The 27,741-nt window shown below is 37.3% G+C and overlaps 3 protein-coding genes and 1 long non-coding RNA gene across 4 annotated transcripts; 3 read left to right on the plus strand and 1 right to left on the minus strand.

Annotated features, from left to right (window-relative positions):
- Positions 1 to 9,692: 9,692 nt before the first annotated feature.
- On the plus strand, positions 9,693 to 12,818 carry LOC123753303 (acanthoscurrin-1-like). Its single transcript, XM_069310353.1, has 2 exons — positions 9,693 to 9,893; positions 12,474 to 12,818. The coding sequence occupies exons 1-2, from the start codon at positions 9,693 to 9,695 to the stop codon at positions 12,816 to 12,818; spliced, it is 546 nt and encodes a 181-aa protein (XP_069166454.1).
- A 4,270-nt stretch (positions 12,819 to 17,088) lies between these two features.
- LOC123753313 (uncharacterized) lies at positions 17,089 to 17,997 on the plus strand. Its single transcript, XR_011223786.1, has 2 exons — positions 17,089 to 17,135; positions 17,538 to 17,997. It is a non-coding gene; the product is annotated as an uncharacterized lncRNA (long non-coding RNA).
- Positions 17,998 to 20,900: 2,903 nt separating this feature from the next.
- On the plus strand, positions 20,901 to 22,942 carry LOC123753292 (neuropeptide-like protein 31). The gene is made up of 2 exons (XM_069310359.1): positions 20,901 to 20,906; positions 22,598 to 22,942. Exons 1-2 carry the CDS (start codon positions 20,901 to 20,903, stop codon positions 22,940 to 22,942), a joined length of 351 nt encoding a protein of 116 aa, XP_069166460.1.
- Positions 22,943 to 26,320: 3,378 nt separating this feature from the next.
- On the minus strand, positions 26,321 to 27,167 carry LOC123753903 (uncharacterized). Its single transcript, XM_069309643.1, has 2 exons — positions 27,125 to 27,167; positions 26,321 to 26,670 (listed from the first exon to the last, which is right to left on the minus strand). The coding sequence occupies exons 1-2, from the start codon at positions 27,125 to 27,127 to the stop codon at positions 26,344 to 26,346; spliced, it is 330 nt and encodes a 109-aa protein (XP_069165744.1). The 5' UTR covers positions 27,128 to 27,167; the 3' UTR covers positions 26,321 to 26,343.
- Between the last annotated feature and the right edge of the window lie 574 nt (positions 27,168 to 27,741).

The following is a 27,741-nucleotide window of genomic DNA, read 5'->3' on the forward strand; positions in this document are numbered from 1 at the left end:
CCTATCGGGCTCTATCATATCTACACTTGAAACTGAGTATGGAGTCAGCCTCCACCACATCACTTCCTAATGCATTCCATTTGTCAACCACTCTGACACTAAAAACGTTCTTTCTAATATCTCTGTGGCTCATTTGGGCGCTCAGTTTCCACCTGTGTCCCCTTGTGCGTGTGCCCCTTGTGTTAAATAGCCTGTCTTTATCTACCCTATCAATTCCCTTGAGAATCTTGAATGTAGTGATCATGTCCCCCCTAACTCTTCTGTCTTCCAGCGAAGTGAGGTTCAATTCCCGCAGTCTCTCCTCGTAGCTCATACCTCTCAGTTCGGGTACTAGTCTGGTGGCAAATCTTTGAACCATTTCCAGTTTAGTCTTATCCTTGACTAGATATGGACACCATGCTGGGGCTGCATACTCCAGGATTGGCCTGACATATGTGGTATACAAAGTTCTGAATGATTCTTTACACAAATTTCTGAATGCCGTTCGTATGTTGGCCAGCCTGGCATATGCCGCTGATGTTATCCTCTTGATATGTGCTGCAGGAGACAGGTCTGGCGTGATATCAACCCCCAGATCTTTCTCTCGTCCTGATTCTAGAAGGATTTTCTCTCGCACCTGGTACCTTGTGTTTGGCCTCCTGCTCCCTACGTTTATCTTAATCACTTTGCACTTGCTCAAGTGAAACTCTAGTAGCCATTTGTTGCACCATTCCTTCTGTATGCCCAGGTCATCCTGTAAACTCTTGCTGTCCTCATCTGTTTTAAACATAATTTTAGCATCTTCGGAAAACCTTGAGAGGAATGACTCTATACCTTCTGGAAGATCATTCACGTATATCAGAAACAGAAAAGGTCCGAGAACCCTGCGGGACTCCGCTGTCGACATTACTGCTAGGTAACAGGGGCATAGGGTGAAAAAAAAATCTTCCTATCGTTTCTCGCCGGCGCACGGGATCGAACCAGGGACCACAGGATCACATGTCCAGCGTGCTGTCCGCTCGGCCACCGGCTCCTCTCGGTGGGGGAGCCGTGTGTGTGTGTACTCACCGATTTGTATTCACCTATTTGTAGTTGCGGGGGGTTTAGCTCTGGCTCTTTGGTCCCGCCTCTTAACTGTCAATCAACTGGTGTACAGGTTCCTGAGCCTCGTCCTGTAATCTCTGTCTATCTTCATCTGTCTTGATTCTTCTCATAATTTTTGCATCATCAGCAAACATTGAGAGGAATGAGTCTATACCCACTGGAAGGTCGTTTACATATATTAAAGACAGGATTGGTCCAAGTACAGAGCCTTATGGACCTCCGCTGGTGACATCTCGCCACTCTGATGTCTCCCCCTCACAGTTACTCGCTGTTTCCTGTTGCTTAGACACTCCATTATCCACTGGAGCTACTTACCTTTTACCCCTGCTTGTTGCTCCAACGTTTGTAACAACCTTTTGTGTGGTACTGTGTTAAAGGCTTTCCGACAGTCCAAGAAAATGCAGTCTGCCTACTTTTTACTTTCTTGCCTAATTTGTGTTGCTTGGTCAGAATTCTATTAAACCTGCGAGGCACGATTTACCATCTCTGAACCCATGCTTTTGATGTGTTACAAAGCTGTTTCCCTCCAGATGCTCTACGAGCCTTTTCCTCATGATCTTCTCCATCACCTTGCATGGTATACAAGTTAGGGAAACTGGCTTGTAGTTCAGCGCCTCTTGCCTGTCACCCTTTCCGTATATTGGGACTACATTAGCTGTCTTTCAGCTTTCCGGTAGGTCTCCTGTTTCAAGTGACCTGTTATACAACATAGAGAGTGGCACACTTAGTGCCTCTGCACCCTTCTTTATTATCCACGGTGAGTTTCCGTCAGGCGCAACAGCCTTTGTCAAATTTAACTCCAACAGATTCACACACACACACACACACACACACACACACACACACACACACACACACACACACACACACACACACACACACACACACACACACACACACACACACACACACACACACACTCGTAGGGGGCACTACGAGGGGGCCTCGTAGCCTGGTGGATGGGGGCCTCGTAGCCTGGTGGATAGCGCGCAGGACTCGTAATTCTGTGGCGCGGGTTCGATTCCCGCACGAGGCAGAAACAAATGGGCAAAGTTTCTTTCACCCTAAGTGCCCCTGTTACCTAGCAGTAAATAGGTACCTGGGAGTTAGTCAGCTGTCACGGGCTGCTTCCTGGTGTGTGTGTGTGTGTGGTGTGGGGAAAAAAAAAAGTAGTTAGTAAACAGTTGATTGACAGTTGAGAGGCGGGCCGAAAGAGCAAAGCTCAACCCCCGCAAAAACACAACTAGTAAACACACACACACACACCCACACTGTGTGTGTGTGTGTGTGTGTGTGTGAATCTATTGGAGCAGAATTTCCAACAGATTTCCAACAGAAATTCGCACCAACAGAATTTCTGTTGGTGTGAATTTCGGGTTTCACTTGTGAGACTTGGTGTGAGTTTCTTTCACCCTAATTCCCCTGTTAACCTTGCAGTAAATAGGTACCTGGGAGTTAGACAGCAGCTACTGGCAGTTCCCGGGAAATGTGTAACAAAACGGCGGCCTGGTCGAAGACCGGGCCGCGGGGACACTAAGCCCGGAAACTATCTCAAGATAAACCTATCGAGGCGCGTTACCTAACGCTGATAAAAACCCCGCTGTCATTAATCCGGTGATTGACCAGAACCTACAGTGCTTAACCCGACTGACCGAATAACATCAATAACTTTGCAGTTTCTTATAACTGTCTTACATGTTCGTTCATGCCTTATATGAACGCCACGTGGCTGCTATAATTAGTGTGTCCAATCCTATAATTAGGTTATAACGCAATTATACTTTTCTCACCGTATTCTCTTAGCGTGTACGTATGAGAGCATTTTCTGTTATTCTCAGCAACAGAGACGCGTCACGCCTCCTTTGAAAGGTCACGAACGCCTGTCCAAACATTGTCTCAGTGTTACCACCAGCCGCCGGGCCACGCCCTGACGCTAGTCTGGGAGTCCAGGTGTGTCGGCGCCACAATGACAGATAACAAACACTCACAAACACACACAAACACACGCTCAAACACCTACAAACACATACGCTGAGGCATGAAGGCCATAAGCTCTGATTTTGTGCCGAATTAGACTCGAGCGGAGGCTGATGGACTTTTATTGTTGTGAGGGCTAAGGAGTGTCTCTGGCTCGAGTGGTCGGTTAATGGTTACGATTGTACGCTGAGTCATGGTAGTTTGGAGGTATATATATATATATATATATATATATATATATATATATATATATATATATATATATACATATATATATATATATATATATATATATATATATATATATATATATATATATATATATATGTCGTACCTAGTAGCCAGAACTCACTTTTTGGCCTACTATTCAAGGCCCGTTTTGCCTAATAAGCCAAGTTTTCCTGAATTAATATATTTTTTCTAATTTTTTTCTTATGAAATGATAAAGCTACCCATTTCATTATGTATGAGGTCATTTTTTTTTTATTGGAGTTAAAATTAACGTAGATATATGACCGAACCTAACCAACCCTACCTAACCTAACCTAACCTATCTTTATAGGTTAGGTTTGGTTAGGTAGCCGAAAAAGTTAGGTTAGGTTAGGTTAGGTAGGTTAGGTAGTCGAAAAACAATTAATTCATGAAAACTTGGCTTATTAGGCAAATCGGGCCTTGCATAGTAGGCTGAGAAGTGCGTTCTGGCTATTAGGTACGACATATATATATATATATATATATATATGTCGTACCTAGTAGCCAGAACTCACTTTTTGGCCTACTATTCAAGGCCCAATTTGCCTAATAAGCCAAGTTTTCCTGAATTAATATATTTTTTCTAATTTTTTTCTTTTGAAATGATAAAGCTACCCATTTCATTATGTATGAGGTCAAATTTTTTTTATTGGAGTTAAAATTAACGTAGATATATGACCGAACCTAACCAACCCTACCTAACCTAACCTAACCTATCTTCATAGGTTAGGTTTGGTTAGGTAGCATAAAAAGTTAGGTTAGGTTAGGTTAGGTAGGTTAGGTAGTCGAAAAACAAATAATTCATGAAAACTTGGCTTATTAGGCAAATCGGGCCTTGCATAGTAGGCTGAGAAGTGCGTTCTGGCTACTAGGTACGACATATATATATATATATATATATATATATATATATATATATATATATATATATATATATATATATATATATATATATATATATATATATATATATATGTATATATATATATATATATATATATATATATATATATATATATATATATATATATATATATATACGCTGCTTACTCATGTAAGCGTATATTTTAGACTTACTCATGTAAGGTTTGTCGTAAATATACATTTACTTATCTTAGCTTCACGTATATATACGCTTAAGTTGGCGCCGGATATATATTCGATTATGTATATATCCGAGCAAATGCTCGGATATATAAATATTGGCGCTAGGCAAATGCTCGGATATATAAATATTGGCGCTAGGCAAATGCTCGGATATATAAATATTGGCGCTAGGCAAATGCTCGGATATATAAATATTGGCGCTAGGCAAATGCTCGGATATATAAATATTGGCGCTAGGCAAATGCTCGGATATATAAATATTGGCGCTAGGCAAATGCTCGGATATATAAATATTGGCGCTAGGCAAATGCTCGGATATATAAATATTGGCGCTAGGCAAATGCTCGGATATATAAATATTGGCGCTAGGCAAATGCTCGGATATATAAATATTGGCGCTAGGCAAATGCTCGGATATATAAATATTGGCGCTAGGCAAATGCTCGGCTATTCATAATGGCGCCAGGCAAATGCTCGGTTATACATGTTGGCGTCAGGAAAATGCTCGGCTTTACATATTGGCGCCAGGCAAATGCTCGGTTATACATAATGGCGCCAGGAGAGTGCTCGGCTATACATGTTGGCGCCAGGCAAATGTTCGGCTATACACGTTGGCGCCAGGCAAGTGCTCGGCTATACATGTTGGCGCCAGGCAAGTGCTCGGCTGTACACGTTGACGCCAGGAAAATGCTCGACTATACATGTTGGCGCCAGGCAAATACTCGACTATACATATTAGCACCAGACAAATGCTCGGCTATACATGTTGGCGCCAGGCAAATACTCGGCTATACATATTAGCGCCAGACAAATGCTCGGCTATACATGTTGGCGCCAGGCAAATACTCGGCTATACATATTAGCGCCAGACAAATGCTCGGCTATACATGTTGGCGCCAGGCAAATGCTCGGTGAGCATTTGCCTGTTGCATTTGCATTTACCTAGTTGTGTGTACTCACACAAGTAGGTGAGTACACACACACACACACACACAAACACACACACACACACACACACACACACACACACACACACACACACACACACACACACACACACACACACACACACACACACACACACACACACACACACACACACACACACACACACACACACACACACATAGCATAGCTGCATAGCCACATCAGGAGAAAAAAACAGTAAAGGAACAGGTTATGAAATTAAGGATAGGGGCAGAAGGATTCACTACAAACGACAAGGAAGTGTGTGAGGAACTGAATAAGAAATTCCAAGAGGTCTTCACCTTAGAGCAAGGAGAAATCCCAGAGACAAGAGAGGGAATAGCTAACCAGGAACCACTGGAAGAGTTTGAGATTACCAGCGGGGAAGTAAGGAAGTGTTTACTAGAATTGGATGTGACAAAGGCTATAGGCCCAGATGGAATCTCCCCTTGGATACTAAAGGAAGGAGCAGAAGAACTGTGCCTCCCGCTCTCCATGGTGTATAACAAATCACTGGCAACAGGGGAACTGCCAGAAATTTGGAAAGCAGCTAACGTAGTCCCGATATACAAGAAAGGGGATAGACAGGAGGCACTGAATTACAGACCAGTGTCCCTAACCTGCATACCATGCAAGATGATGGAGAAGATTGTGCGAAGAAAGCTAGTGGAGCACCTGGAGCGAAAGAACTTTGTAACACAGCATCAACATGGATTCAGGGATGGCAGGTCCTGCCTCACAGGGTTACTTGAATTCTACGACCAGGCAACAAAAATAAGGCAAGAAAGAGAAGGGTGGGCAGACTGCATATTTTTGGATTGTCAGAAAGCCTTTGACACAGTGCCACACAAGAGGCTAGTGAAAAAACTGGAGATGCAGGCTGGAGTGAAAGGGAAGGTACTCCGTTGGATACAGGAGTACCTAAGTAACAGGAGACAACGAGTCAGTGTGAGGGGTGAGGTCTCAGATTGGCGAGACGTTACGAGTGGAGTACCGCAGGGGTCAGTCCTTGGACCTATACTGTTTCTGATATATGTAAATGATCTTCCAGAGGGTATAGAATCGTCTCTCTCAATGTTTGCCGATGATGCAAAAATTATGAGGAGGATTGAAACTGAGAACTATAGTAGGAGGCTACAAGATGACCTAGACAGACTGAGTGAATGGTCCAACAAATGGCTGTTGAAGTTCAACCCGAGTAAATGCAAAGTAATGAAACTAGGTGGTGGAAATAGGAGGCCAAACACAGGATACAGAATAGGAGATGAAGTACTTAATGAAACGAACAGAGAGAAAGATCTAGGAGTTGATATCACACCAAACCTGTCTCCTGAAGCCCACATAAAAAGAATAACGTCTGCGGCATATGCGAGGCTGGCTAACATCAGAACAGCGTTCAGGAACCTGTGTAAGGAATCATTCAGAATCTTGTACACCACATATGTAAGACCAATCCTGGAGTATGCGGCCCCAGCATGGAGCCTGTACCTTGTCAAGCACAAGACGAAGCTGGAAAAAGTCCAAAGGTATGCCACTAGACTAGTCCCAGAAATAAGAGGCATGAGTTACGAGGAAAGGCTGCGGGAAATGCACCTTACGACACTGGACGACAGAAGAGTAAGGGGAGACATGATCACAACCTACACAATCCTCAGAGGAATCGACCGGGTAAACAAGGATGAACTATTCAACACTGGTGGGACGCGAACATGGGGACACAGGTGGAAACTGAGTACCCACATGAGCCACAGAGCCGTTAGAAGGAACTTTTTCAGTGTCAGAGTAGTTAACGGATGGAATGCACTAGGCAGTGATGTGGTGGAGGCTGACTCCATACACAGTTTTAAATGTAGATATGATAGAGCCCAATAGGCTCAGGAATCTGTACACCAGTTGATTGACAGTTGAGAGGCGGGACCAAAGAGCCAAAGCTCAACCCCCGCAAGCACAATTAGGCGAGTACAACTAGGTGAGTACACACACACACACATAGTATGAGCTACGAGGAGAGACTACGGGAATTAAACCTCACGTCATTGGGAGACCGAAGAGTTAGAGGGGACATCATCACCACATACAAGATTCTCAGAGGAATTGATAGGGTAGATAAAGACAGACTATTTAACACAAGGGGCACACGCATTAAGGGACAGGTAGAAATTGAGTGCCCAAATGAGCCATAAAGACGTTAAAAAGATTTTTTCAGTGTCAGAGTAGCAGACAAATGGAATGCACTAGAAAGTGATGTGGTGGAGGCTGACTCCATACACAGCTTCAAATGTAGATATGAGAGAGCCCAGTTTGCTCAGGAACCTGTACATTAGTTGATTGACAGTTGAGAGGCGGGCCGAAAGAGCAGAGCTCAACCCCCGCAAGCATAACAAGGTGAACACACACACACACACACACACACACTACGGGGCCTCGTAGCCTGGTGGATAGCGCACAGGATTAGTAATTCTGTGGCGCGGGTTCGATTCCCGCACGAGGCAGAAACAAATGGGCAAAGTTTCTTTCACTTTTGGGCAAAGTTTCTTTCACCCTGAATGCCCCTGTTACCTAGCAGTAAATAGGTACCTGGGAGTTAGTCAGCTGTCACGGGCTGCTTCCTGGGGTGTGTGTGTGTGGTGTGGAGAAAAAAAAAATAGTAGTTAGTAAACAGTTGATTGACAGTTGAGAGGCGGGCCGAAAGAGCAAAGCTCAACCCCCGTAAAAACACAACTAGTAAACACAACTAGTAAACACACAGGAGGGGCCTCGTAGCCTGGTGGATAGCGCGCAGGACTCGTAATTCTGTGGCGCGGGTTCGATTCCCGCACGAGGCAGAAACAAATGGGCAAAGTTTCTTTCACCCTAAGTGCCCCTGTTACCTAGCAGTAAATAGGTACCTGGGAGTTAGTCAGCTGTCACGGGCTGCTTCCTGGTGTGTGTGTGTGTGTGTGTGGTGTGGAAAAAAAAAAAGTAGTTAGTAAACAGTTGATTGACAGTTGAGAGGCGGGCCGAAAGAGCAAAGCTCAACCCCCGCAAAACACAACTAGTAAACACAACTAGTAAACACACACACACACACACACACACACACACACACACACACACACACACACACACACACACACACACACACACACACACACACACACACACACACACACACACACACACACACACAGGAATCTGTACACCAGTTGATTGACAGATGAGAGGCGGGACCAAAGAGCCAGAGCTCAACCCCCGCAAGCACAATTAGGTGAGTACAATTAGGTGAGTACACACACACACACACACACACACACAGTACACATTTTGACACAGTACCACACAAGAGACTAGTGCAGAAGCTGGAGATGCAGGCAGGAGTGAAAGGTAAGGTACTCCATTGGATGAGGGAGAACCTTAGTAACAGAAGACAGCGAGTCACTGTGAGGGGTGAGGTCACAAACTGGCGAGACGTCCCCATTGGAGTCCCACAGGGTTCAGTCCTTGGACCTATACTGTTTCTGATATATGTAAATGATCTCCCAGAGGGTAAAGAATCGTTCCTCTTATTGTTTGCTGATGATGCAAAAATTATGAGGAGGATTAAAACAGAGGATGATAGCAGAAGGTTACAAGATGACCTAGACTGACTGAATATATGGTCCAACAAATGGCTACTAAAGTTCAACCCGAGTAAATGCAAGGTAATGAAACTAGGTGGTGGCCACAGGAGGTCAAACACAGGATACCGAATGGAAGATGAAGAATTTCATGAAACGGACAGAGAGAAAGATCTAGGAGTTGATATCACACCAAACCTGTCTTCTGAAGCCCACATAAAAAGAATTACATCTGCGGCATACGCGAGGCTGGCTAACATCAGAACAGCCTTCAGGAATCTCCCATAGGCATGAGTGACCACAATGTCCTAACTTTTGAGTATCTGGTGGAAGTAGGATTAACCCATCCAAGGAAAGGACCGAAATGTAAAAGGCTGAAATACCGAAGGGGAACTGTGATGAGATTAGAAAATTCATAACAGGAATACAATGGGACACAGAACTCAATGGAAAGTCTGTACAAGGCATGATGGACTACATCACCCAGAAGTGTTAGGAGGCAGAAAACCGGTTCATCCTGGCAGAGAAAAAAACACAGAAAACCAAAAGGGAAATCCGTGGTTCAATCGGGCATGTAAGGAAGCAAGGCAGCTAAGCACAAGGGCATGGAGAAACTAAAAAAAAACTAACCGTACACAAGAGAACAGAGATACTAGAGTACCAGAAATGGGTACATCAAAATGAAGAGAAAAGCAGATAGGCAGTTTGAAAATGACTGCAAATAAAGCCAAGACCCAACCAAAACTGCTATACAGCCACATCAGGAGGAAAACATCAGTGAAAGAACAGGTGATGAAAATGAAAAAGGGAGAGGATGGGTACACAGAGAATGACAAAGAGGTGTGTGATGAACTCAACAAGATATTTCAGGAGGTCTTCACAACAGAGCAGGAGAAAGTCCCTGAACTAAGAGTGATGGCGATAAACTAAGCAGCTTTGGAACATATTGAAATTACTAGAGATGAGGTTAGGAGGTATCTGTTTGATCTAGACGTGACTAAGGCTGTTGGACCTTATGGAATCTCACCTTTGATGTTAAAAGAGTGGGCAGAAGCACTTTGCATGCCCCCTATCTATGGTCAATAACAAGTCACTGGAAACCTAGAGAGTTAGAAGACAGCTATCATAATCCCAATCTATAAAAAGAAGGATAGGCAGGAGGCCCTAAACTACAGGCTGGTGTCCTTAACTTGTATACCATGCAAGGTGATGGAGAAGATCATGAGAGAAAAGACTTTGTAACATGTCACCAGCATGGGTTCAGGGAAGGCAATTCGTGTCTCCAAGGTTTAATAGAATTCTATGACCAAGCAACAAGCATTAAGCAAGAATGAGAAGGATGGGCAGGCTGCATTTTCTTAGACTGTTAGAAAGCTTTTGACACAGTACCCCATAAGAGACTGTTGCATGGCGAAACAAGCTGGAGTAAGTAGCAGGGTGTTCCAGTGGATAATTGAGAACCTAAACAATAGAAAGCAGAGTTACAGTGAGTGATGAGGCCTCAGACTGGCGTGATGTCACCAGCGGAGTCCCGCAGGGCTCTGTACTCGGACCTATCCTGTTTCTGATTTACATGAATGATCTTTCAGAGGGTATAGACTCATTCAATGTTTGCTGATGATGCTAAAATTATGAAAAGGATTTCGATAGATGAGGGCAGCAAGGTGCTACAGGATGACCTTGACATACTGAAGGAATGTTCCAACAAATGACAAATCATGACGTATGAGGAGTAAGATAGATGGTTTTAATATTTTAATTAAATAAATTTGGCAGACACAGATAGAATCAAAAAAATTTCCTTGAGGTATTCTAAGGGCACGAACTGAGTAATGCTGGCAATTTTCAGTTGGTGTTTGGTGTTGATAGACTAGTATTCTTCTCGTGTTAATACTCCTGTATAACTGAGACGTACCAAGCCGTCCATGGCTCAAAACTACTGCTAATATTGCATAAGAATTTAACAAGAAAAATAGTTGTTCAGGATTATTTTTATTTATCTAAGTTTAGTTATTTGATGTAACCTCTTAGTAAGAACTGAATTACATATGTGCAGATTTGTTCTGAACTTTTTGGTTTATTTATGTAGTTGTTTAATCAATTAAAGAAACACAAATTAACATAAAAACGAAAAACAAAACAGTAATTTTCTTTAATTCGTTGTTATTAATATAATAATTTTCTCTAGAAATAAAGAATGCCCCAGAATTAGCTAATTTCTATGAAACCGAAAGATTTAAAAACTCTTGTTTATTGATGATTATCTTGTTTAATATTTTTTATAAATATGAAAAATTATAAATTATTTCATTTCTTTTTCAGTTCCCTAATCTAAATAATAACTTCACAAAAACGCACCTCTTATGTAACTTCCCGCATCAAAAGATTGCGATTTCATGAAATAAAAGATTTACATGATCTTAGATAATCGGTCTAATAGACAAAGCGATTCGTGAACTTGTGAACTCCTTTAAAAGAACTGGATCCGTACATGCGTTGCAGAATGTTAAGGTTATATTCGAAATATGCGGGAATACAGACGGAACACATGTTAAAAGTTGTCAATAAAGATTTGGCTTAAGATCTATAAATTTATCTGTTTTTGGATCGAGATTAGATAATATAATGGAATTATGTAGGCTTTTAATAGGTTAGAGTGATTCCATTTAAATTTATAATTAATACTGGGACACCTTGAAAGTGTATGTATAACATTACAAAAGGTATTTCAAATATTATGAATAATTGACTGAAAAGTAGATATTTAAAATAAGTTTTTAATAATAAATATATACAGTAATTGTATCAAATTTTCATGAATATAATCAAAGGAAGCTAACTTCTTGCCACAAATATAAGCTTTAAACTATATGTTATCCCACACATCAATTAAACATTCTACTGAAACAAATTAATAAATGTTGTATAATATTGAACTCTAAAACTAAATTTTTATAATCGACTAAGTAGACAAAGGCGGAGTACCAAGGTTACCCGGCGGGTGTGAACGTATATAAGGGAGGAACTGTGTAGCAGAGATCAGTCACCTCCCTGACACCAGCCGCTGTGTTGCTCTCGTTCCCCACAATGGTCAGTTGCACACGTCTGGTACTAGTACAGAAAGATGCCATGTTCAAAGCTAGAAACAACAGAATGAGGGCCATAGATGGAGATATAAAAGTGCCGAGAATAACTTCTACAGTTAAGCTGTAAAAAGATGCTCTGGGTTAAGCTAGGAAGCGCTGAATCTATGTAAAAATGAGTCACAAAAATTTGGAGAAGACTGTCAAATTTGTAGTTATAATGGCGGAGTTACGATATCAGATTAGTTCCATATTGACTAAATGACGAAGCTCTTCATACTTGTACTTATGTTGGAATTTTTATATATGTCATTATTTTTATCATTAGCAATAATATTTGTACTAGAATTATGATTCTTATCAATATAATTGATATAGTCATTAATTATTCATTGTTATGTTCTTTCAGAATTTCGTATATGTCTTCATGGGGTTGGCAGCCCTGGTTGCCTCTGCAATGGCTGCCCCTGGAGGCATTGGTTATGGCGGTGGATATAGAGGCGGATTGGGAGGATTCAGCGGTGGATATAGAGGCGGATTGGGAGGATTCGGCGGTGGATATGGAGGAGGATTTGGTGGTGGATACGGAGGCTACGGCGCTGGTCATGGAGGCTACGCTGGTGGAAGAGCTAATATCAACTTCAATCTGGGACATGGTGGCGGATATGGTGGTGGCTACGGAGGACATGGCCTAGGTCTCGGCTTTGGACGTGGTGTAGGATACGGCGGTGGCTACGGTGGTTATGGAAAATAAATATCCTATTTCCCCAACCACTTAAGAAAAGCAAAGCCATAATATTAAAATATATTATATATTTGTAAACAATATTTTTAAATTTGCATATTTTTAAATATATATATGCTGTTCACGGAAGTCTATAATTCAATCCCTCTGTCAAAATTACGAAAACATATATTTCTTATGATGTAGACTTTGGAAGAAAATTATGACACTTCTTAATGTGAAACCAACTGTTGTTATTTTGTTTCTGATGAAATATATTTAAGGTCAATAAGCTTTTTCAATTTCTTCACAGGTAGTGATTATGCTTTGATGTTTAGGGATAACTGTTAGTCTTGTGTACACTTCATTAGTGATATTTTTGTGTCCGCTTCAAGAGGTATTGTTTTGTGTACACTTCATGAGGGATAGTTGTGTGTACACTTCACGAGGGATAGTATAAATTACACTTCATGAGGGATGGTTTTGTGTCCGTTTCATGAGGGATAGTTTTGTGTACACTTCATGAGGGATAGTTTTGTGTACACTTCATGAGGGATAGTTTTGTGTACACTTCCTGAGGGATAGTTTTGTGTACACTTCCTGAGGGATAGTTTTGTGTACACTTCCTGAGGGATAGTTTTGTGTACACTTCATGAGGGATAGTTTTATGTACACTTCCTGAGGGATAGTTTTGTGTACACTTCCTGAGGGATAGTTTTGTATACACTTCGTGTGGAATAGTCTTGTGAACACTTCATGAGGGTTAGTATTGTGCACACTTCATGAAGGTTAGTATTGTGTACACTTCATAAGAGTTGTGTATATTTAATGAGAGAGTCCTGAAGAAATGAATGCTAGTGGGCCTCTTGGCCTTACATTAGATTTTGAGAGGCAAGATGGATGATCTTTTGGGCTCCTACTTAAGCATCATGAAAATAATATTAAACCATTGCATATTTTCTCAAATGTTAACATTCAGCAAACAACTTATTATTGAGAATGAAGTTAATAGAAACGTCTTTCTTCTGTCGTATATGTATATAATGAAAATACTGGCTTTTCTGCTATGATAAGAAAACATGTTTACTGACTCTGGTTTTACTTTCTTACTTTTGTACAATCTTTGTTTAAATAAGGAGAATACAATTGGGACTTTAATATATTTTGTTTGGGTCGGACTTGTTCTTTTTTCAGATATCGTTTTTTAAGTCTTTTTTTTTAAATAATTGTTATTTCTTTTCTTATCACACTTTCTGTTTTTCTATTTCTATTTCTTATCACATCCTTTGACAATCGAAAAATCTTTTTCTCCAACTCGTTAATTACTGTCCCTTATGATATAAAGTACATCGGCCTTCCATCTTACAATATTTACATAATGAGATTATTAAGCAATTATCTACGTTGTATTAGGTTAATTTTCCACAAATCAATTTTAAATAAATTTTTGCTAATTTTAACTCCATTGAGTAATGTTTCAAGTATAAGAAGTACCTAACAACGTCAATTTGAAGTTATAGATTTCAATTCACTTTTGACTGTAATGTCTTGATGATATTAAAAGTATATTTCGTAACATTTTATTTACAATATTTGAAAATTCATTAATTATGCCAATAAAACGGATTTTTGTCAATATAATCCAGTTACCACAAAAACTACAACTGATTCCGTTTCAAGTTTATTCCAGCAATGATTCACTCACTTTTTCTGTTCGAATCACAACACTATAAATGCTTCACCCATGAATACACATATTTCCTTCTTAGCAGAACCTAAACACCTAACCTTGCATAATCTAAACCCAACTATACAAAAATTCTAATATATTTTAAAAAGAAACAGATTTTGAATACACGTCATATTTAAACTGACGAATTCTTCTTTGGTTCAGCTGCGGCTTGGACAAACACTGCCTGAAGATGGGGTTGTTACATATATTACCTCCGTACTGTTAACGCAACAAATTTTTAATATAACCAAATCATCTAGCTTAACTTAGGCTTAGCCTCACTCGAAAAAAATTGAGCGCATATGTTCGAACCCTCTTCAAGGCTGCTCCTGTGGATTTGTTCTTTGATATATCGCGTTAATGTCATTTCTCAGTAATATTTATTTATATTTAAGAAAATTCTTATTTTGAATGACCAGAATGTTAAAATTTATGAATGCGTCTTTGGGGTCAACCGATATGTGGAATGGACTTAGTCTGATGACGGATTGAAATGTTTCACTTACATATTCTTAATTCAAAATAAAATCAAAATTGTCCTGTGACTATATATAATACACATGATCTTGGCTTAACCGAATCCGAACTTTGAATATATAATTAGTAATTTATGTTTTCTAAGTTACAATTTGTCTTACACTCAGCAGTTTCGGTGATAACAGCAGGCTGGGCTAGAGTCGCTTAAGGATTGATTGTAGATTTTCTCGATGCAAAAGTCTGTGAACAAAACAGAAGAATCTTACCTAACTCAACTTTGGCCTATGTGTATAACATTCACACATAATAATATTAAATTCCTGAACTAATTTCGGTTTTTAAATAAAGTCTTGAAAGAAATTTTAACAAATACGCATTATAAAATCTGGTGGATTGAAAGGCCAATGTCGAGGATGGGTTGTCATGATATTTTGATAATTACCCAAACTCAATGTCCTCACTAACAGACACAAACGTGGGATGCCGCTATTTTTTTCTGTTTGGAAAAAAAACGAATAATAATTATTGTTGTATAGAATGATTTGCATAGTTTGGTCAAGATTAGGTGCTTGGACCTCATGGCAATAATGGGTATTTTAACAAATCCTATGACATTGGTAGTCACGCAACAGCCGTTCTCAAACATATATTCATAAACCATTTTTATAATTTATATAATATGAAATTTATATTATTTATATTTATATTAATATATCAAAGATTTTTTAAACCTTTATATTTTCTCAAATACAAAATTATATATTCAATATTTTCGAGTATTGCTAAGCATAAGTTAGGTTAGATAATTGGTTCTATTAAGAATTATTCGTGTTAACAGTATGAGGGTAATGCTTGTAGCAACCTATATTAAGGCTGTGTTTGTCCAAGCGGCAGGAGAACGAAAGAAGAATTCGTCAATTTAAATTTGAAGTGTATTTAAGATCTGTTTATTTATTAACATATATTAACTCAAGACTACTGATAACATTGCATAAGAATTTAAGAGGTAAAATAGTTGTTCCGGATAATTTTCATTTATCTAAGTTTAGTTATTTGATGTAACATCTTAGTAAGAACTGAATTGCATATGTGCAGATTTTTTCTGGGCGTTTAGTTTTATTTATGTAGTTGTTTATTCACTTAAAGAAACACAAATTAACATACCAAACACAAAACGGTAATTTTCTTTAATTCGTTGTTATTAATATAATAATTTTCCCGAGAAATAAAGAGTGTTCCAGAATTATCTATTTCTATGAAACTGGACGAAAAAAAAAAACTCTTGTTTCTTGACGGTTATCTTGTTTATTGCGTGTTATATATATATATGAAAAATTATAAATTATTTCATCTGTTTTTCAGTTCACTAATCCAAATAATGACATCTAAAAAATGCACCTTTGTTGTGACTTCCCCTATCAAAGGGTTTCGATGTAATGAAATGAAAGGTTTACAAGGAAATCTCATAGAATCGGTCGTATATATAAAGCGATTCATGTACTTGTGAACACATTAAAAAGAACTGGATCTGTACAAAATGTTTTCGGAATGTTCAGGTTATATTCGAAATATGCTGGGAAACAGAAAGAGCATTTCCTCAATTTCTCAATATAGATGTGGCTTGATATTTATAAATCTATCGGTTTTTGTATCAAAACTAGGTAATACCTTGGAATTATGAAGTTTTTTTAATAGGTTAGAGTGATTTCATTTGAATTTATAACTAATTCTGGGACACCTTGAAAGTGTAAGTTTAACATTACAAAAGATATTACAAATATTATAAATAATTGATTGAAAAGCAGATATTTAAAATAAGTTTTTCTAATAATAAACAAGTACAGTAATTTGTATCATATTTTCGTAAATAAAATCAAAGGAAACTAACTTCTTCCCACAAATATAACCTTTAAACTCAACTGAATCCCTAACATTAATTAAGCATTCGACTGAAACTTATTATATAATGTTGTATAATATTGAATTCTAAACCAAAAATTTTCTAATCGACTATGTAGACAAAGGCGGAGTACCAAGGTTACCCGGCGGGTGTGAACGTATATAAGGGAGGAACTGTGTAGCAGAGATCAGTCACCTCCCTGACACCAGCCGCTGTGTTGCTCTCGTTCCCCACAATGGTCAGTTGCACACGTCTGGTACTAGTACAGAAAGATGCCATGTTCAAAGCTAGAAACAACAGAATGAGGGCCATAGATGGAGATATAAAAGTGCCGAGAATAACTTCTACAGTTAAGCTGTAAAAAGATGCTCTGGGTTAAGCTAGGAAGCGCTGAATCTATGTAAAAATGAGTCACAAAAATTTGGAGAAGACTGTCAAATTTGTAGTTATAATGGCGGAGTTACGATATCAGATTAGTTCCATATTGACTAAATGACGAAGCTCTTCATACTTGTACTTATGTTGGAATTTTTATATATGTCATTATTTTTATCATTAGCAATAATATTTGTACTAGAATTATGATTCTTATCAATATAATTGATATAGTCATTAATTATTCATTGTTATGTTCTTTCAGAATTTCGTATATGTCTTCATGGGGTTGGCAGCCCTGGTTTCCTCTGCAATGGCTGCCCCTGGAGGCATTGGTTATGGCGGTGGATATAGAGGCGGATTGGGAGGATTCAGCGGTGGATATAGAGGCGGATTGGGAGGATTCGGCGGTGGATATGGAGGAGGATTTGGTGGTGGATACGGAGGCTACGGCGCTGGTCATGGAGGCTACGCTGGTGGAAGAGCTAATATCAACTTCAATCTGGGACATGGTGGCGGATATGGTGGTGGCTACGGAGGACATGGCCTAGGTCTCGGCTTTGGACGTGGTGTAGGATACGGCGGTGGCTACGGTGGTTATGGAAAATAAATATCCTATTTCCCCAACCACTTAAGAAAAGCAAAGCCATAATATTAAAATATATTATATATTTGTAAACAATATTTTTAAATTTGCATATTTTTAAATATATATATGCTGTTCACGGAAGTCTATAATTCAATCCCTCTGTCAAAATTACGAAAACATATATTTCTTAAGATGTAGACTTTGGAAGAAAATTATGACACTTCTTAATGTGAAACCAACTGTTGTTATTTTGTTTCTGATGAAATATATTTAAGGTCAATAAGCTTTTTCAATTTCTTCACAGGTAGTGATTATGCTTTGATGTTTAGGGATAACTGTTAGTCTTGTGTACACTTCATTAGTGATATTTTTGTGTCCGCTTCAAGAGGTATTGTTTTGTGTACACTTCATGAGGGATAGTTGTGTGTACACTTCACGAGGGATAGTATAAATTACACTTCATGAGGGATGGTTTTGTGTCCGTTTCATGAGGGATAGTTTTGTGTACACTTCATGAGGGATAGTTTTGTGTACACTTCATGAGGGATAGTTTTGTGTACACTTCCTGAGGGATAGTTTTGTGTACACTTCCTGAGGGATAGTTTTGTGTACACTTCCTAAGGGATAGTTTTGTGTACACTTCATGAGGGATAGTTTTATGTACACTTCCTGAGGGATAGTTTTGTGTACACTTCCTGAGGGATAGTTTTGTATACACTTCGTGTGGAATAGTCTTGTGAACACTTCATGAGGGTTAGTATTGTGCACACTTCATGAAGGTTAGTATTGTGTACACTTCATAAGAGTTGTGTATATTTAATGAGAGAGTCCTGAAGAAATGAATGCTAGTGGGCCTCTTGGCCTTACATTAGATTTTGAGAGGCAAGATGGATGATCTTTTGGGCTCCTACTTAAGCATCATGAAAATAATATTAAACCATTGCATATTTTCTCAAATGTTAACATTCAGCAAACAACTTATTATTGAGAATGAAGTTAATAGAAACGTCTTTCTTCTGTCGTATATGTATATAATGAAAATACTGGCTTTTCTGCTATGATAAGAAAACATGTTTACTGACTCTGGTTTTACTTTCTTACTTTTGTACAATCTTTGTTTAAATAAGGAGAATACAATTGGGACTTTAATATATTTTGTTTGGGTCGGACTTGTTCTTTTTTCAGATATCGTTTTTTAAGTCTTTTTTTTTAAATAATTGTTATTTCTTTTCTTATCACACTTTCTGTTTTTCTATTTCTATTTCTTATCACATCCTTTGACAATCGAAAAATCTTTTTCTCCAACTCGTTAATTACTGTCCCTTATGATATAAAGTACATTGGCCTTCCATCTTACAATATTTACATAATGAGATTATTAAGCAATTATCTACGTTGTATTAGGTTAATTTTCCACAAATCAATTTTAAATAAATTTTTGCTAATTTTAACTCCATTGAGTAATGTTTAAAGTATAAGAAGTACCTAACAACGTCAATTTGAAGTTATAGATTTCAATTCACTTTTGACTGTAATGTCTTGATGATATTAAAAGTATATTTCGTAACATTTTATTTACAATATTTGAAAATTCATTAATTATGCCAATAAAACGGATTTTTGTCAATATAATCCAGTTACCACAAAAACTACAACTGATTCCGTTTCAAGTTTATTCCAGCAATGATTCACTCACTTTTTCTGTTCGAATCACAACACTATAAATGCTTCACCTATGAATACACATATTTCCTTCTTAGCAGAACCTAAACACCTAACCTTGCATAATCTAAACCCAACTATACAAAAATTCTAATATATTTTAAAAAGAAACAGATTTTGAATACACGTCATATTTAAACTGACGAATTCTTCTTTGGTTCAGCTGCGGCTTGGACAAACACTGCCTGAAGATGGGGTTGTTACATATATTACCTCCGTACTGTTAACGCAACAAATTTTTAATATAACCAAATCATCTAGCTTAACTTAGGCTTAGCCTCACTCGAAAAAAATTGAGCGCATATGTTCGAACCCTCTTCAAGGCTGCTCCTGTGGATTTGTTCTTTGATATATCGCGTTAATGTCATTTCTCAGTAATATTTATTTATATTTAAGAAAATTCTTATTTTGAATGACCAGAATGTTAAAATTTATGAATGCGTCTTTGGGGTCAACCGATATGTGGAATGGACTTAGTCTGATGACGGATTGAAATGTTTCACTTACATATTCTTAATTCAAAATAAAATCAAAATTGTCCTGTGACTATATATAATACACATGATCTTGGCTTAACCGAATCCGAACTTTGAATATATAATTAGTAATTTATGTTTTCTAAGTTACAATTTGTCTTACACTCAGCAGTTTCGGTGATAACAGCAGGCTGGGCTAGAGTCGCTTAAGGATTGATTGTAGATTTTCTCGATGCAAAAGTCTGTGAACAAAACAGAAGAATCTTACCTAACTCAACTTTGGCCTATGTGTATAACATTCACACATAATAATATTAAATTCCTGAACTAATTTCGGTTTTTAAATAAAGTCTTGAAAGAAATTTTAACAAATACGCATTATAAAATCTGGTGGATTGAAAGGCCAATGTCGAGGATGGGTTGTCATGATATTTTGATAATTACCCAAACTCAATGTCCTCACTAACAGACACAAACGTGGGATGCCGCTATTTTTTTCTGTTTGGAAAAAAAACGAATAATAATTATTGTTGTATAGAATGATTTGCATAGTTTGGTCAAGATTAGGTGCTTGGACCTCATGGCAATAATGGGTATTTTAACAAATCCTATGACATTGGTAGTCACGCAACAGCCGTTCTCAAACATATATTCATAAACCATTTTTATAATTTTTATAATATGAAATTTATATTATTTATATTTATATTAATATATCAAAGATTTTTTAAACCTTTATATTTTCTCAAATACAAAATTATATATTCAATATTTTCGAGTATTGCTAAGCATAAGTTAGGTTAGATAATTGGTTCTATTAAGAATTATTCGTGTTAACAGTATGAGGGTAATGCTTGTAGCAACCTATATTAAGGCTGTGTTTGTCCAAGCGGCAGGAGAACGAAAGAAGAATTCGTCAATTTAAATTTGAAGTGTATTTAAGATCTGTTTATTTATTAACATAAATTAACTCAAGACTACTGATAACATTGCATAAGAATTTAATAGGTAAAATAGTTGTTCCGGATAATTTTCATTTATCTAAGTTTAGTTATTTGATGTAACATCTTAGTAAGAACTGAATTGCATATGTGCAGATTTTTTCTGGGCGTTTAGTTTTATTTATGTAGTTGTTTATTCACTTAAAGAAACACAAATTAACATACCAAACACAAAACGGTAATTTTCTTTAATTCGTTGTTATTAATATAATAATTTTCCCGAGAAATAAAGAGTGTTCCAGAATTATCTATTTCTATGAAACTGGACGAAAAAAAAAACTCTTGTTTCTTGACGGTTATCTTGTTTATTGCGTGTTATATATATATGAAAAATTATAAATTATTTCATCTGTTTTTCAGTTCACTAATCCAAATAATGACATCTAAAAAATGCACCTTTGTTGTGACTTCCCCTATCAAAGGGTTTCGATGTAATGAAATGAAAGGTTTACAAGGAAATCTCATAGAATCGGTCGTATATATAAAGCGATTCATGTACTTGTGAACACATTAAAAAGAACTGGATCTGTACAAAATGTTTTCGGAATGTTCAGGTTATATTCGAAATATGCTGGGAAACAGAAAGAGCATTTCCTCAATTTCTCAATATAGATGTGGCTTGATATTTATAAATCTATCGGTTTTTGTATCAAAACTAGGTAATACCTTGGAATTATGAAGGTTTTTAATAGGTTAGAGTGATTTCATTTGAATTTATAACTAATTCTGGGACACCTTGAAAGTGTAAGTTTAACATTACAAAAGATATTACAAATATTATAAATAATTGATTGAAAAGCAGATATTTAAAATAAGTTTTTCTAATAATAAACAAGTACAGTAATTTGTATCATATTTTCGTAAATAAAATCAAAGGAAACTAACTTCTTCCCACAAATATAACCTTTAAACTCAACTGAATCCCTAACATTAATTAAGCATTCGACTGAAACTTATTATATAATATTGTATAATATTGAATTCTAAACCAAAAATTTTCTAATCGACTTTGTAGACAAAGGCGGAGTACCAAGGTTACCCGGCGGGTGTGAACGTATATAAGGGAGGAACTGTGTAGCAGAGATCAGTCACCTCCCTGACACCAGCCGCTGTGTTGCTCTCGTTCCCCACAATGGTCAGTTGCACACGTCTGGTACTAGTACAGAAAGATGCCATGTTCAAAGCTAGAAACAACAGAATGAGGGCCATAGATAGAGATATAAAAGTGCCGAGAATAACTTCTACAGTTAAGCTGTAAAAAGATGCTCTGGGTTAAGCTAGGAAGCGCTGAATCTATGTAAAAATGAGTCACAAAAATTTGGAGAAGACTGTCAAATTTTTAGTTATAATGACGGAGTTACGATATCAGATTAGTTCCATATTGACTAAATGACGAAGCTCTTCATACATGTACTTATGTTGGAATTTTTATATATGTCATTATTTTTATCATTAGCAATAATATTTGTACTAGAATTATGATTCTTATCAATATAATTGATATAGTCATTAATTATTCATTGTTATGTTCTTTCAGAATTTCGTGTATGTCTTCATGGGGTTGGCAGCCCTGGTTGCCTCTGCAATGGCTGCCCCTGGAGGCATTGGTTATGGCGGTGGATATAGAGGCGGATTGGGAGGATTCAGCGGTGGATATAGAGGCGGATTGGGAGGATTCGGCGGTGGATATGGAGGAGGATTTGGTGGTGGATACGGAGGCTACGGCGCTGGTTATGGAGGCTACGCTGGTGGAAGAGCTAATATCAACTTCAATCTGGGACATGGTGGCGGATATGGTGGTGGCTACGGAGGACATGGCCTAGGTCTCGGCTTTGGACGTGGTGTAGGATACGGCGGTGGCTATGGTGGTTATGGAAAATAAATATCCTATTTCCCCAACCACTTAAGAAAAGCAAAGCCATAATATTAAAATATATTATATATTTGTAAACAATATTTTTAAATTTGCAAATTTTTAAATATATATATGCTGTTCACGGAAGTCTATAATTCAGTCCCTCTGTCAAAATTACGAAAACATATATTTCTTATGATGCAGACTTTGGAAGAAAATTATGACACTTCTTAATGTGAAACCAACTGTTGTTATTTTGTTTCTGATGAAATATATTTATGGTCAATATGCTTTTTCAATTTCTTAACAGGTAGTGATTATGCTTTGATGTTTAGGGATAACTGTTAGTCTTGTGTACACTTCATTAGTGATATTTTTGTGTCCGCTTCAAGAGGTATTGTTTTGTGTACACTTCATGAGGGATAGTTGTGTGTACACTTCATGAGAGATAGTATTAATTACACTTCAAGAGGGATGGTTTTGTGTCCGTTTCATGGGGGATAGTTTTGTGTGCACTTCATGAGAGATAGTTTTGTGTAAACGTCATGAGGGATAGCTTTGTGTACACTTCATGAGGATTAGTATTGTGCACACTTCATGAGGGTTAGTATTGTGTACACTTTATGAGAGTTGTGTATATTTAATGAGAGAGTCCTGAAGAAATGAATACTAGTGGGCCTCTTGGCCTTATATTAGGTTTTGAGAGGCAAGATGGATGATCTTTTGGGCTCCTACTTAAGTATCATGAAAATAATATTAAACCATTACATATTTTCTCAAATGTAAACATTCAGCAAACAACTTATTACTGAGAATAAAGTTAATAGAAACGTTTTTCTTCTGTCGTATATGTATAAAATGAAATACTGGCTTCACTGCTATGATAATAAACATGTTTTCTGACTCTGGTTTTATTTTCTTAATTTTGTACAATTTTTGTTTAAATAAGGAGAATACAATTGGGACTTTAATATATTTTGTTTGGGTCGGACTTGTTCTTCTTTCAGATATCGTTTTTTAAGTCTTTTTTTTTTAAACAATTGTTATTTCTTTTCTTATCACACTTTCTATTTTTCTATTTCTATTTCTTATCATATCCTCTGACAATTGAAAAATCTTTTTCTCCAACTCGTTAATTAATGTCCCTTATGATATAAAGTACATTGGCCTTCCATCTTACAATATTTACATAATGAGATTAGGAAGCAATTATCTACGTTGTCTTAGGTTAATTTTCCACAAATTATTTTAAATAAATTTTTGAGAATTTTAACTCTATTGAGAAATATTTAAAATATAAGAAGTACCTACCAACGTCGATTTGAAGTTATATAGATTTCACTTAACTTCTGATTGTAATGTCTTGATAATATTAAAATACATTTCGAAACATTTTATTTACAATATATGAAAATTCATTAATTTTGGCAATAAAACGGATTTTTGTCTATATAATCCACTTATCACAAAAACCACAACTGATTCCGTTTGAAGTTTATTCGAGCAATGATTCACTCACTTCCTCTGTTCGAATCACAACACTGTAAATGCTTCACCCATGAATACACATATACTTCTCAGCAGAACCTAAACATCTATTCTTGCTTAATCTAAGCCCAACTATACAAAAATTCCAATATAAGAAAAAGAAAAATATTTTGAATATACATCACATTTAAACTGACGAATTCTTCTTTGGTTCAGCTGCCGCTTGGACAAACACAGCCTGAAGATGGGTTGCTACATTCTTTATCTTCGTACTGTTAACATAAGTAATTCTTAATAGAACCAAATCATCTATCCTAACTTAGGCTTACCAACACCCGAAAAAATCTCTGCGCATACGTTCGAACCCTCATCAAGGCTCCTCCTGTGAATTTGTTCTTTGGCATATCACGTTAATGTCATTTCTCAGTAATGTTAATATATTTAAGAAAATTCTTATTTTGAATGAGCAGAATGTTCAATCAAGCTTGGAGTTGCTTTCTTAGTATGATTTCTGGAATCTTAAGAGGAATACAAGCTGGATCACGATACATTGTTCACTATCATCCCGATTGTTTCATCCATAGGTACGTTGGTAAACAGCGACTCTACATCCAACGAGGCTCTTATCCTCGTGGCCCGTACTCCCCGCAGTAAGTCAACGAATTCCTTTGGATAATTCAGCCTATAAGCACAAGGTACATAAAGAATCAGCAAGCAGTTGAGTCGCTTAGCCGGTCTGTATGTTGTAGTGGGTATCTGGCTGATGATTGGCCAAACTGGGTTTCCAGGCTTGTGGGTCTTGATATTCAACCCGTCCTCTTAAAAAGAACGTCACTTTTGGCTGGTATGCGCGATATGGCTAAATTTGGACGTAATTTGAAATGAAATCGACTCACAAAAGTGACGTTCTGTTCCGTTTTCTATTTGAGTCGTCCGCCTTACGTGCAGAGGTTATAAGAGGACACTTTAAATTCACGTTTTTCATAACGTTTTGAAACTTTATGAGAATTTCCTGCCCACCTAACCTATCAGAGGACCCTTAACTTACTGTTGTTGAAAAAAGAAATCCCAAATTTATTTTAATTTTTTTTTCATTTTCAAATTACGTCCAAATTCGGCCATACGGGCAAACGGCCAAAAGCGACGTTCTTTTTAAGAGGACAGGTTGTGATATTCCCATACGCACAACCAGGGTTGTATTCCCCAATAACCTTTGGCAGGTGGAGTTCGGATTTCTTGGCGTTCACAGTTTCGAGATCTGGCTTGTACTCCTCTTGACTTTCTTAGTATGTTTTCTGGTATGTCAAGAGGCGTTCAAGCCGGATCTTTGAAACTGTGAACGCCAAGAAATCCGGACTCCACCTGCCAAAGGTTATTGGGGAATACAAACCTGGTTATGCTTATGGGAATGCCAAGACCCACAAGTCTGGAAACCCACGTTTGCTACATTAGTTACGGCAAACATCCAAAAAACTTTGTGTACAGTTTTGTGTACACATCTCATGATGTGTACTCAAAACTGTCTCTCGTGATGTGTACTCAAAACTATCCCTCACGAAGTGTACACAAAACTATCCCTCATGAAGCGGACACAAAACTGACCCCTAATGTAGTGTACACAAAGCTATCACAGTTATCCATGAGCATCATAGCACAACCAGTGAAGCAATTGAAAAAGACTATTGACCCTAATTATATTTCATCAGAAACAAAATAACAACTGTTGGTTTCACATTAAGAAGTGTCATAATTTTCTTCGAAAGCCTGCATCATAAGAAATATATGTTTTCGTAATTTTGACGAAGGTATTGAATTATAGACTTCCGTGAATAGCATATTTATATTTAAAATATGCAAATTTAAAAATAATGTTAACAAATATATAATATATTTTAATATTTTGGGCTTTACTTTCTTTAGTGGTTGGGGAAATAGAATATTTATTTTCCATAGCCACCGCCGTATCCTACACCACGTCCAAAGCCTAGACCTAGGCCATATCCTCCGTAGCCACCACCATATCCGCCACCATGTCCCAGATTGAAGTTGATGGAAGCTCTTCCACCAGCGTAGCCACCACCATATCCACCACCGTAGCCTCCATATCCAGCGCCGTAGCCTCCGTATCCACCACCAAATCCTCCTCCATATCCACCGCCGAATCCTCCCAATCCGCCTCTATATCCACCGCCATAACCAATGCCTCCGGGGGCCGCCATAGCAGAGGCAACCAGGGCTGCCAACCCCATGAAGAACAGTACGTATTTCTGCAAGAACATAACAATGAATAATTAATAGATATATAAATCATATTGATAATAACCACAATTAGAGTACAAATATTATTGTGTTATTGCTAATGACAAAAATACTAACATATATAATAATTCCAACATAAGTACATATGTGAAGAGTGACGTCATACAGTCAATACGGGACTAATCTGATATCGCAACATCGTCATGATAACTAAAAATTTGGCAGTCTTCCCGATATTGATGTGACTCCTTTTTAATTAGATTCGGCACTTCCTAGCCTAACCCAGAGCATCTTTTTACAGCTGAACAGCTGTAGAAGTTATTCTCGTAGGTACTGTTAGAAGAAGTTACATCTGTAGAAGTTATTCTCGACAGCTTTGTCTAAATATACGGCCCTCGTTCTGCTGTTCCCAGCTTTGAACATTGCATGTTTCCCTACTAGTACCAGACGTGTGCAACTGACCATTGTGGGGAGCGAGAGCAACACAGCGGCTGGTGTCAGGGAGGTGACTGATCTCTGCTACACAGTTCCTCCCTTATATACGTTCTCACCCGCCGGGTAACCTTGGTACTCCCCCATTGTCTACATAGTCGATTAGAAAAATTTTGGTTTAGAGTTCAATATTATGCAACATTTAATAATTTGTTTCAGTAGAATGCTTAATTAATGTTTGAGATTAAATTTAATTTAAAGGTTATATTTGTGGCAAGAAGTTAGTTTCCCTTGATTATATATATATATATATATATATATATATATATATATATATATATATATATATATATATATATATATATATATATATATATATATATATATATATATATATATATATATATATATATGATACAATTAATTGTTTATTATTGAAAAAATTGTTTTCAAATAAATTAAATTTAAATAAATGTAAATATTTATTTATTTCAGTAGAATTAGTTATAAATATAAATGAAATCACACTGACCTATTAAAAACCTACATAATTCCTTGGTATTACCTAATTTTGATAAAAGCAAGTAGATTTATAAATCTCAAGTAAACTCTTTCGTGAGAACATTCAAAATACACTCCGTGTGTAT

Source organism: Procambarus clarkii, chromosome 6 (assembly GCF_040958095.1).
Source record: "Procambarus clarkii isolate CNS0578487 chromosome 6, FALCON_Pclarkii_2.0, whole genome shotgun sequence".
Lineage (NCBI taxonomy): Eukaryota > Metazoa > Arthropoda > Malacostraca > Decapoda > Cambaridae > Procambarus > Procambarus clarkii.

What these genes read in the sequence shown, in the direction of transcription:
- LOC123753303 (XM_069310353.1), top strand. Translation starts at nt 9,693, where the DNA reads ATGACTGCAAATAAAGCCAAGACCCAACCAAAACTGCTATACAGCCAC. An exon ending in AGAAAGTCCCTGAACTAAGA is followed by an intron (nt 9,894 to 12,473) that starts GTGATGGCGATA and finishes ATGTTCTTTCAG; the next exon opens with AATTTCGTATATGTCTTCAT.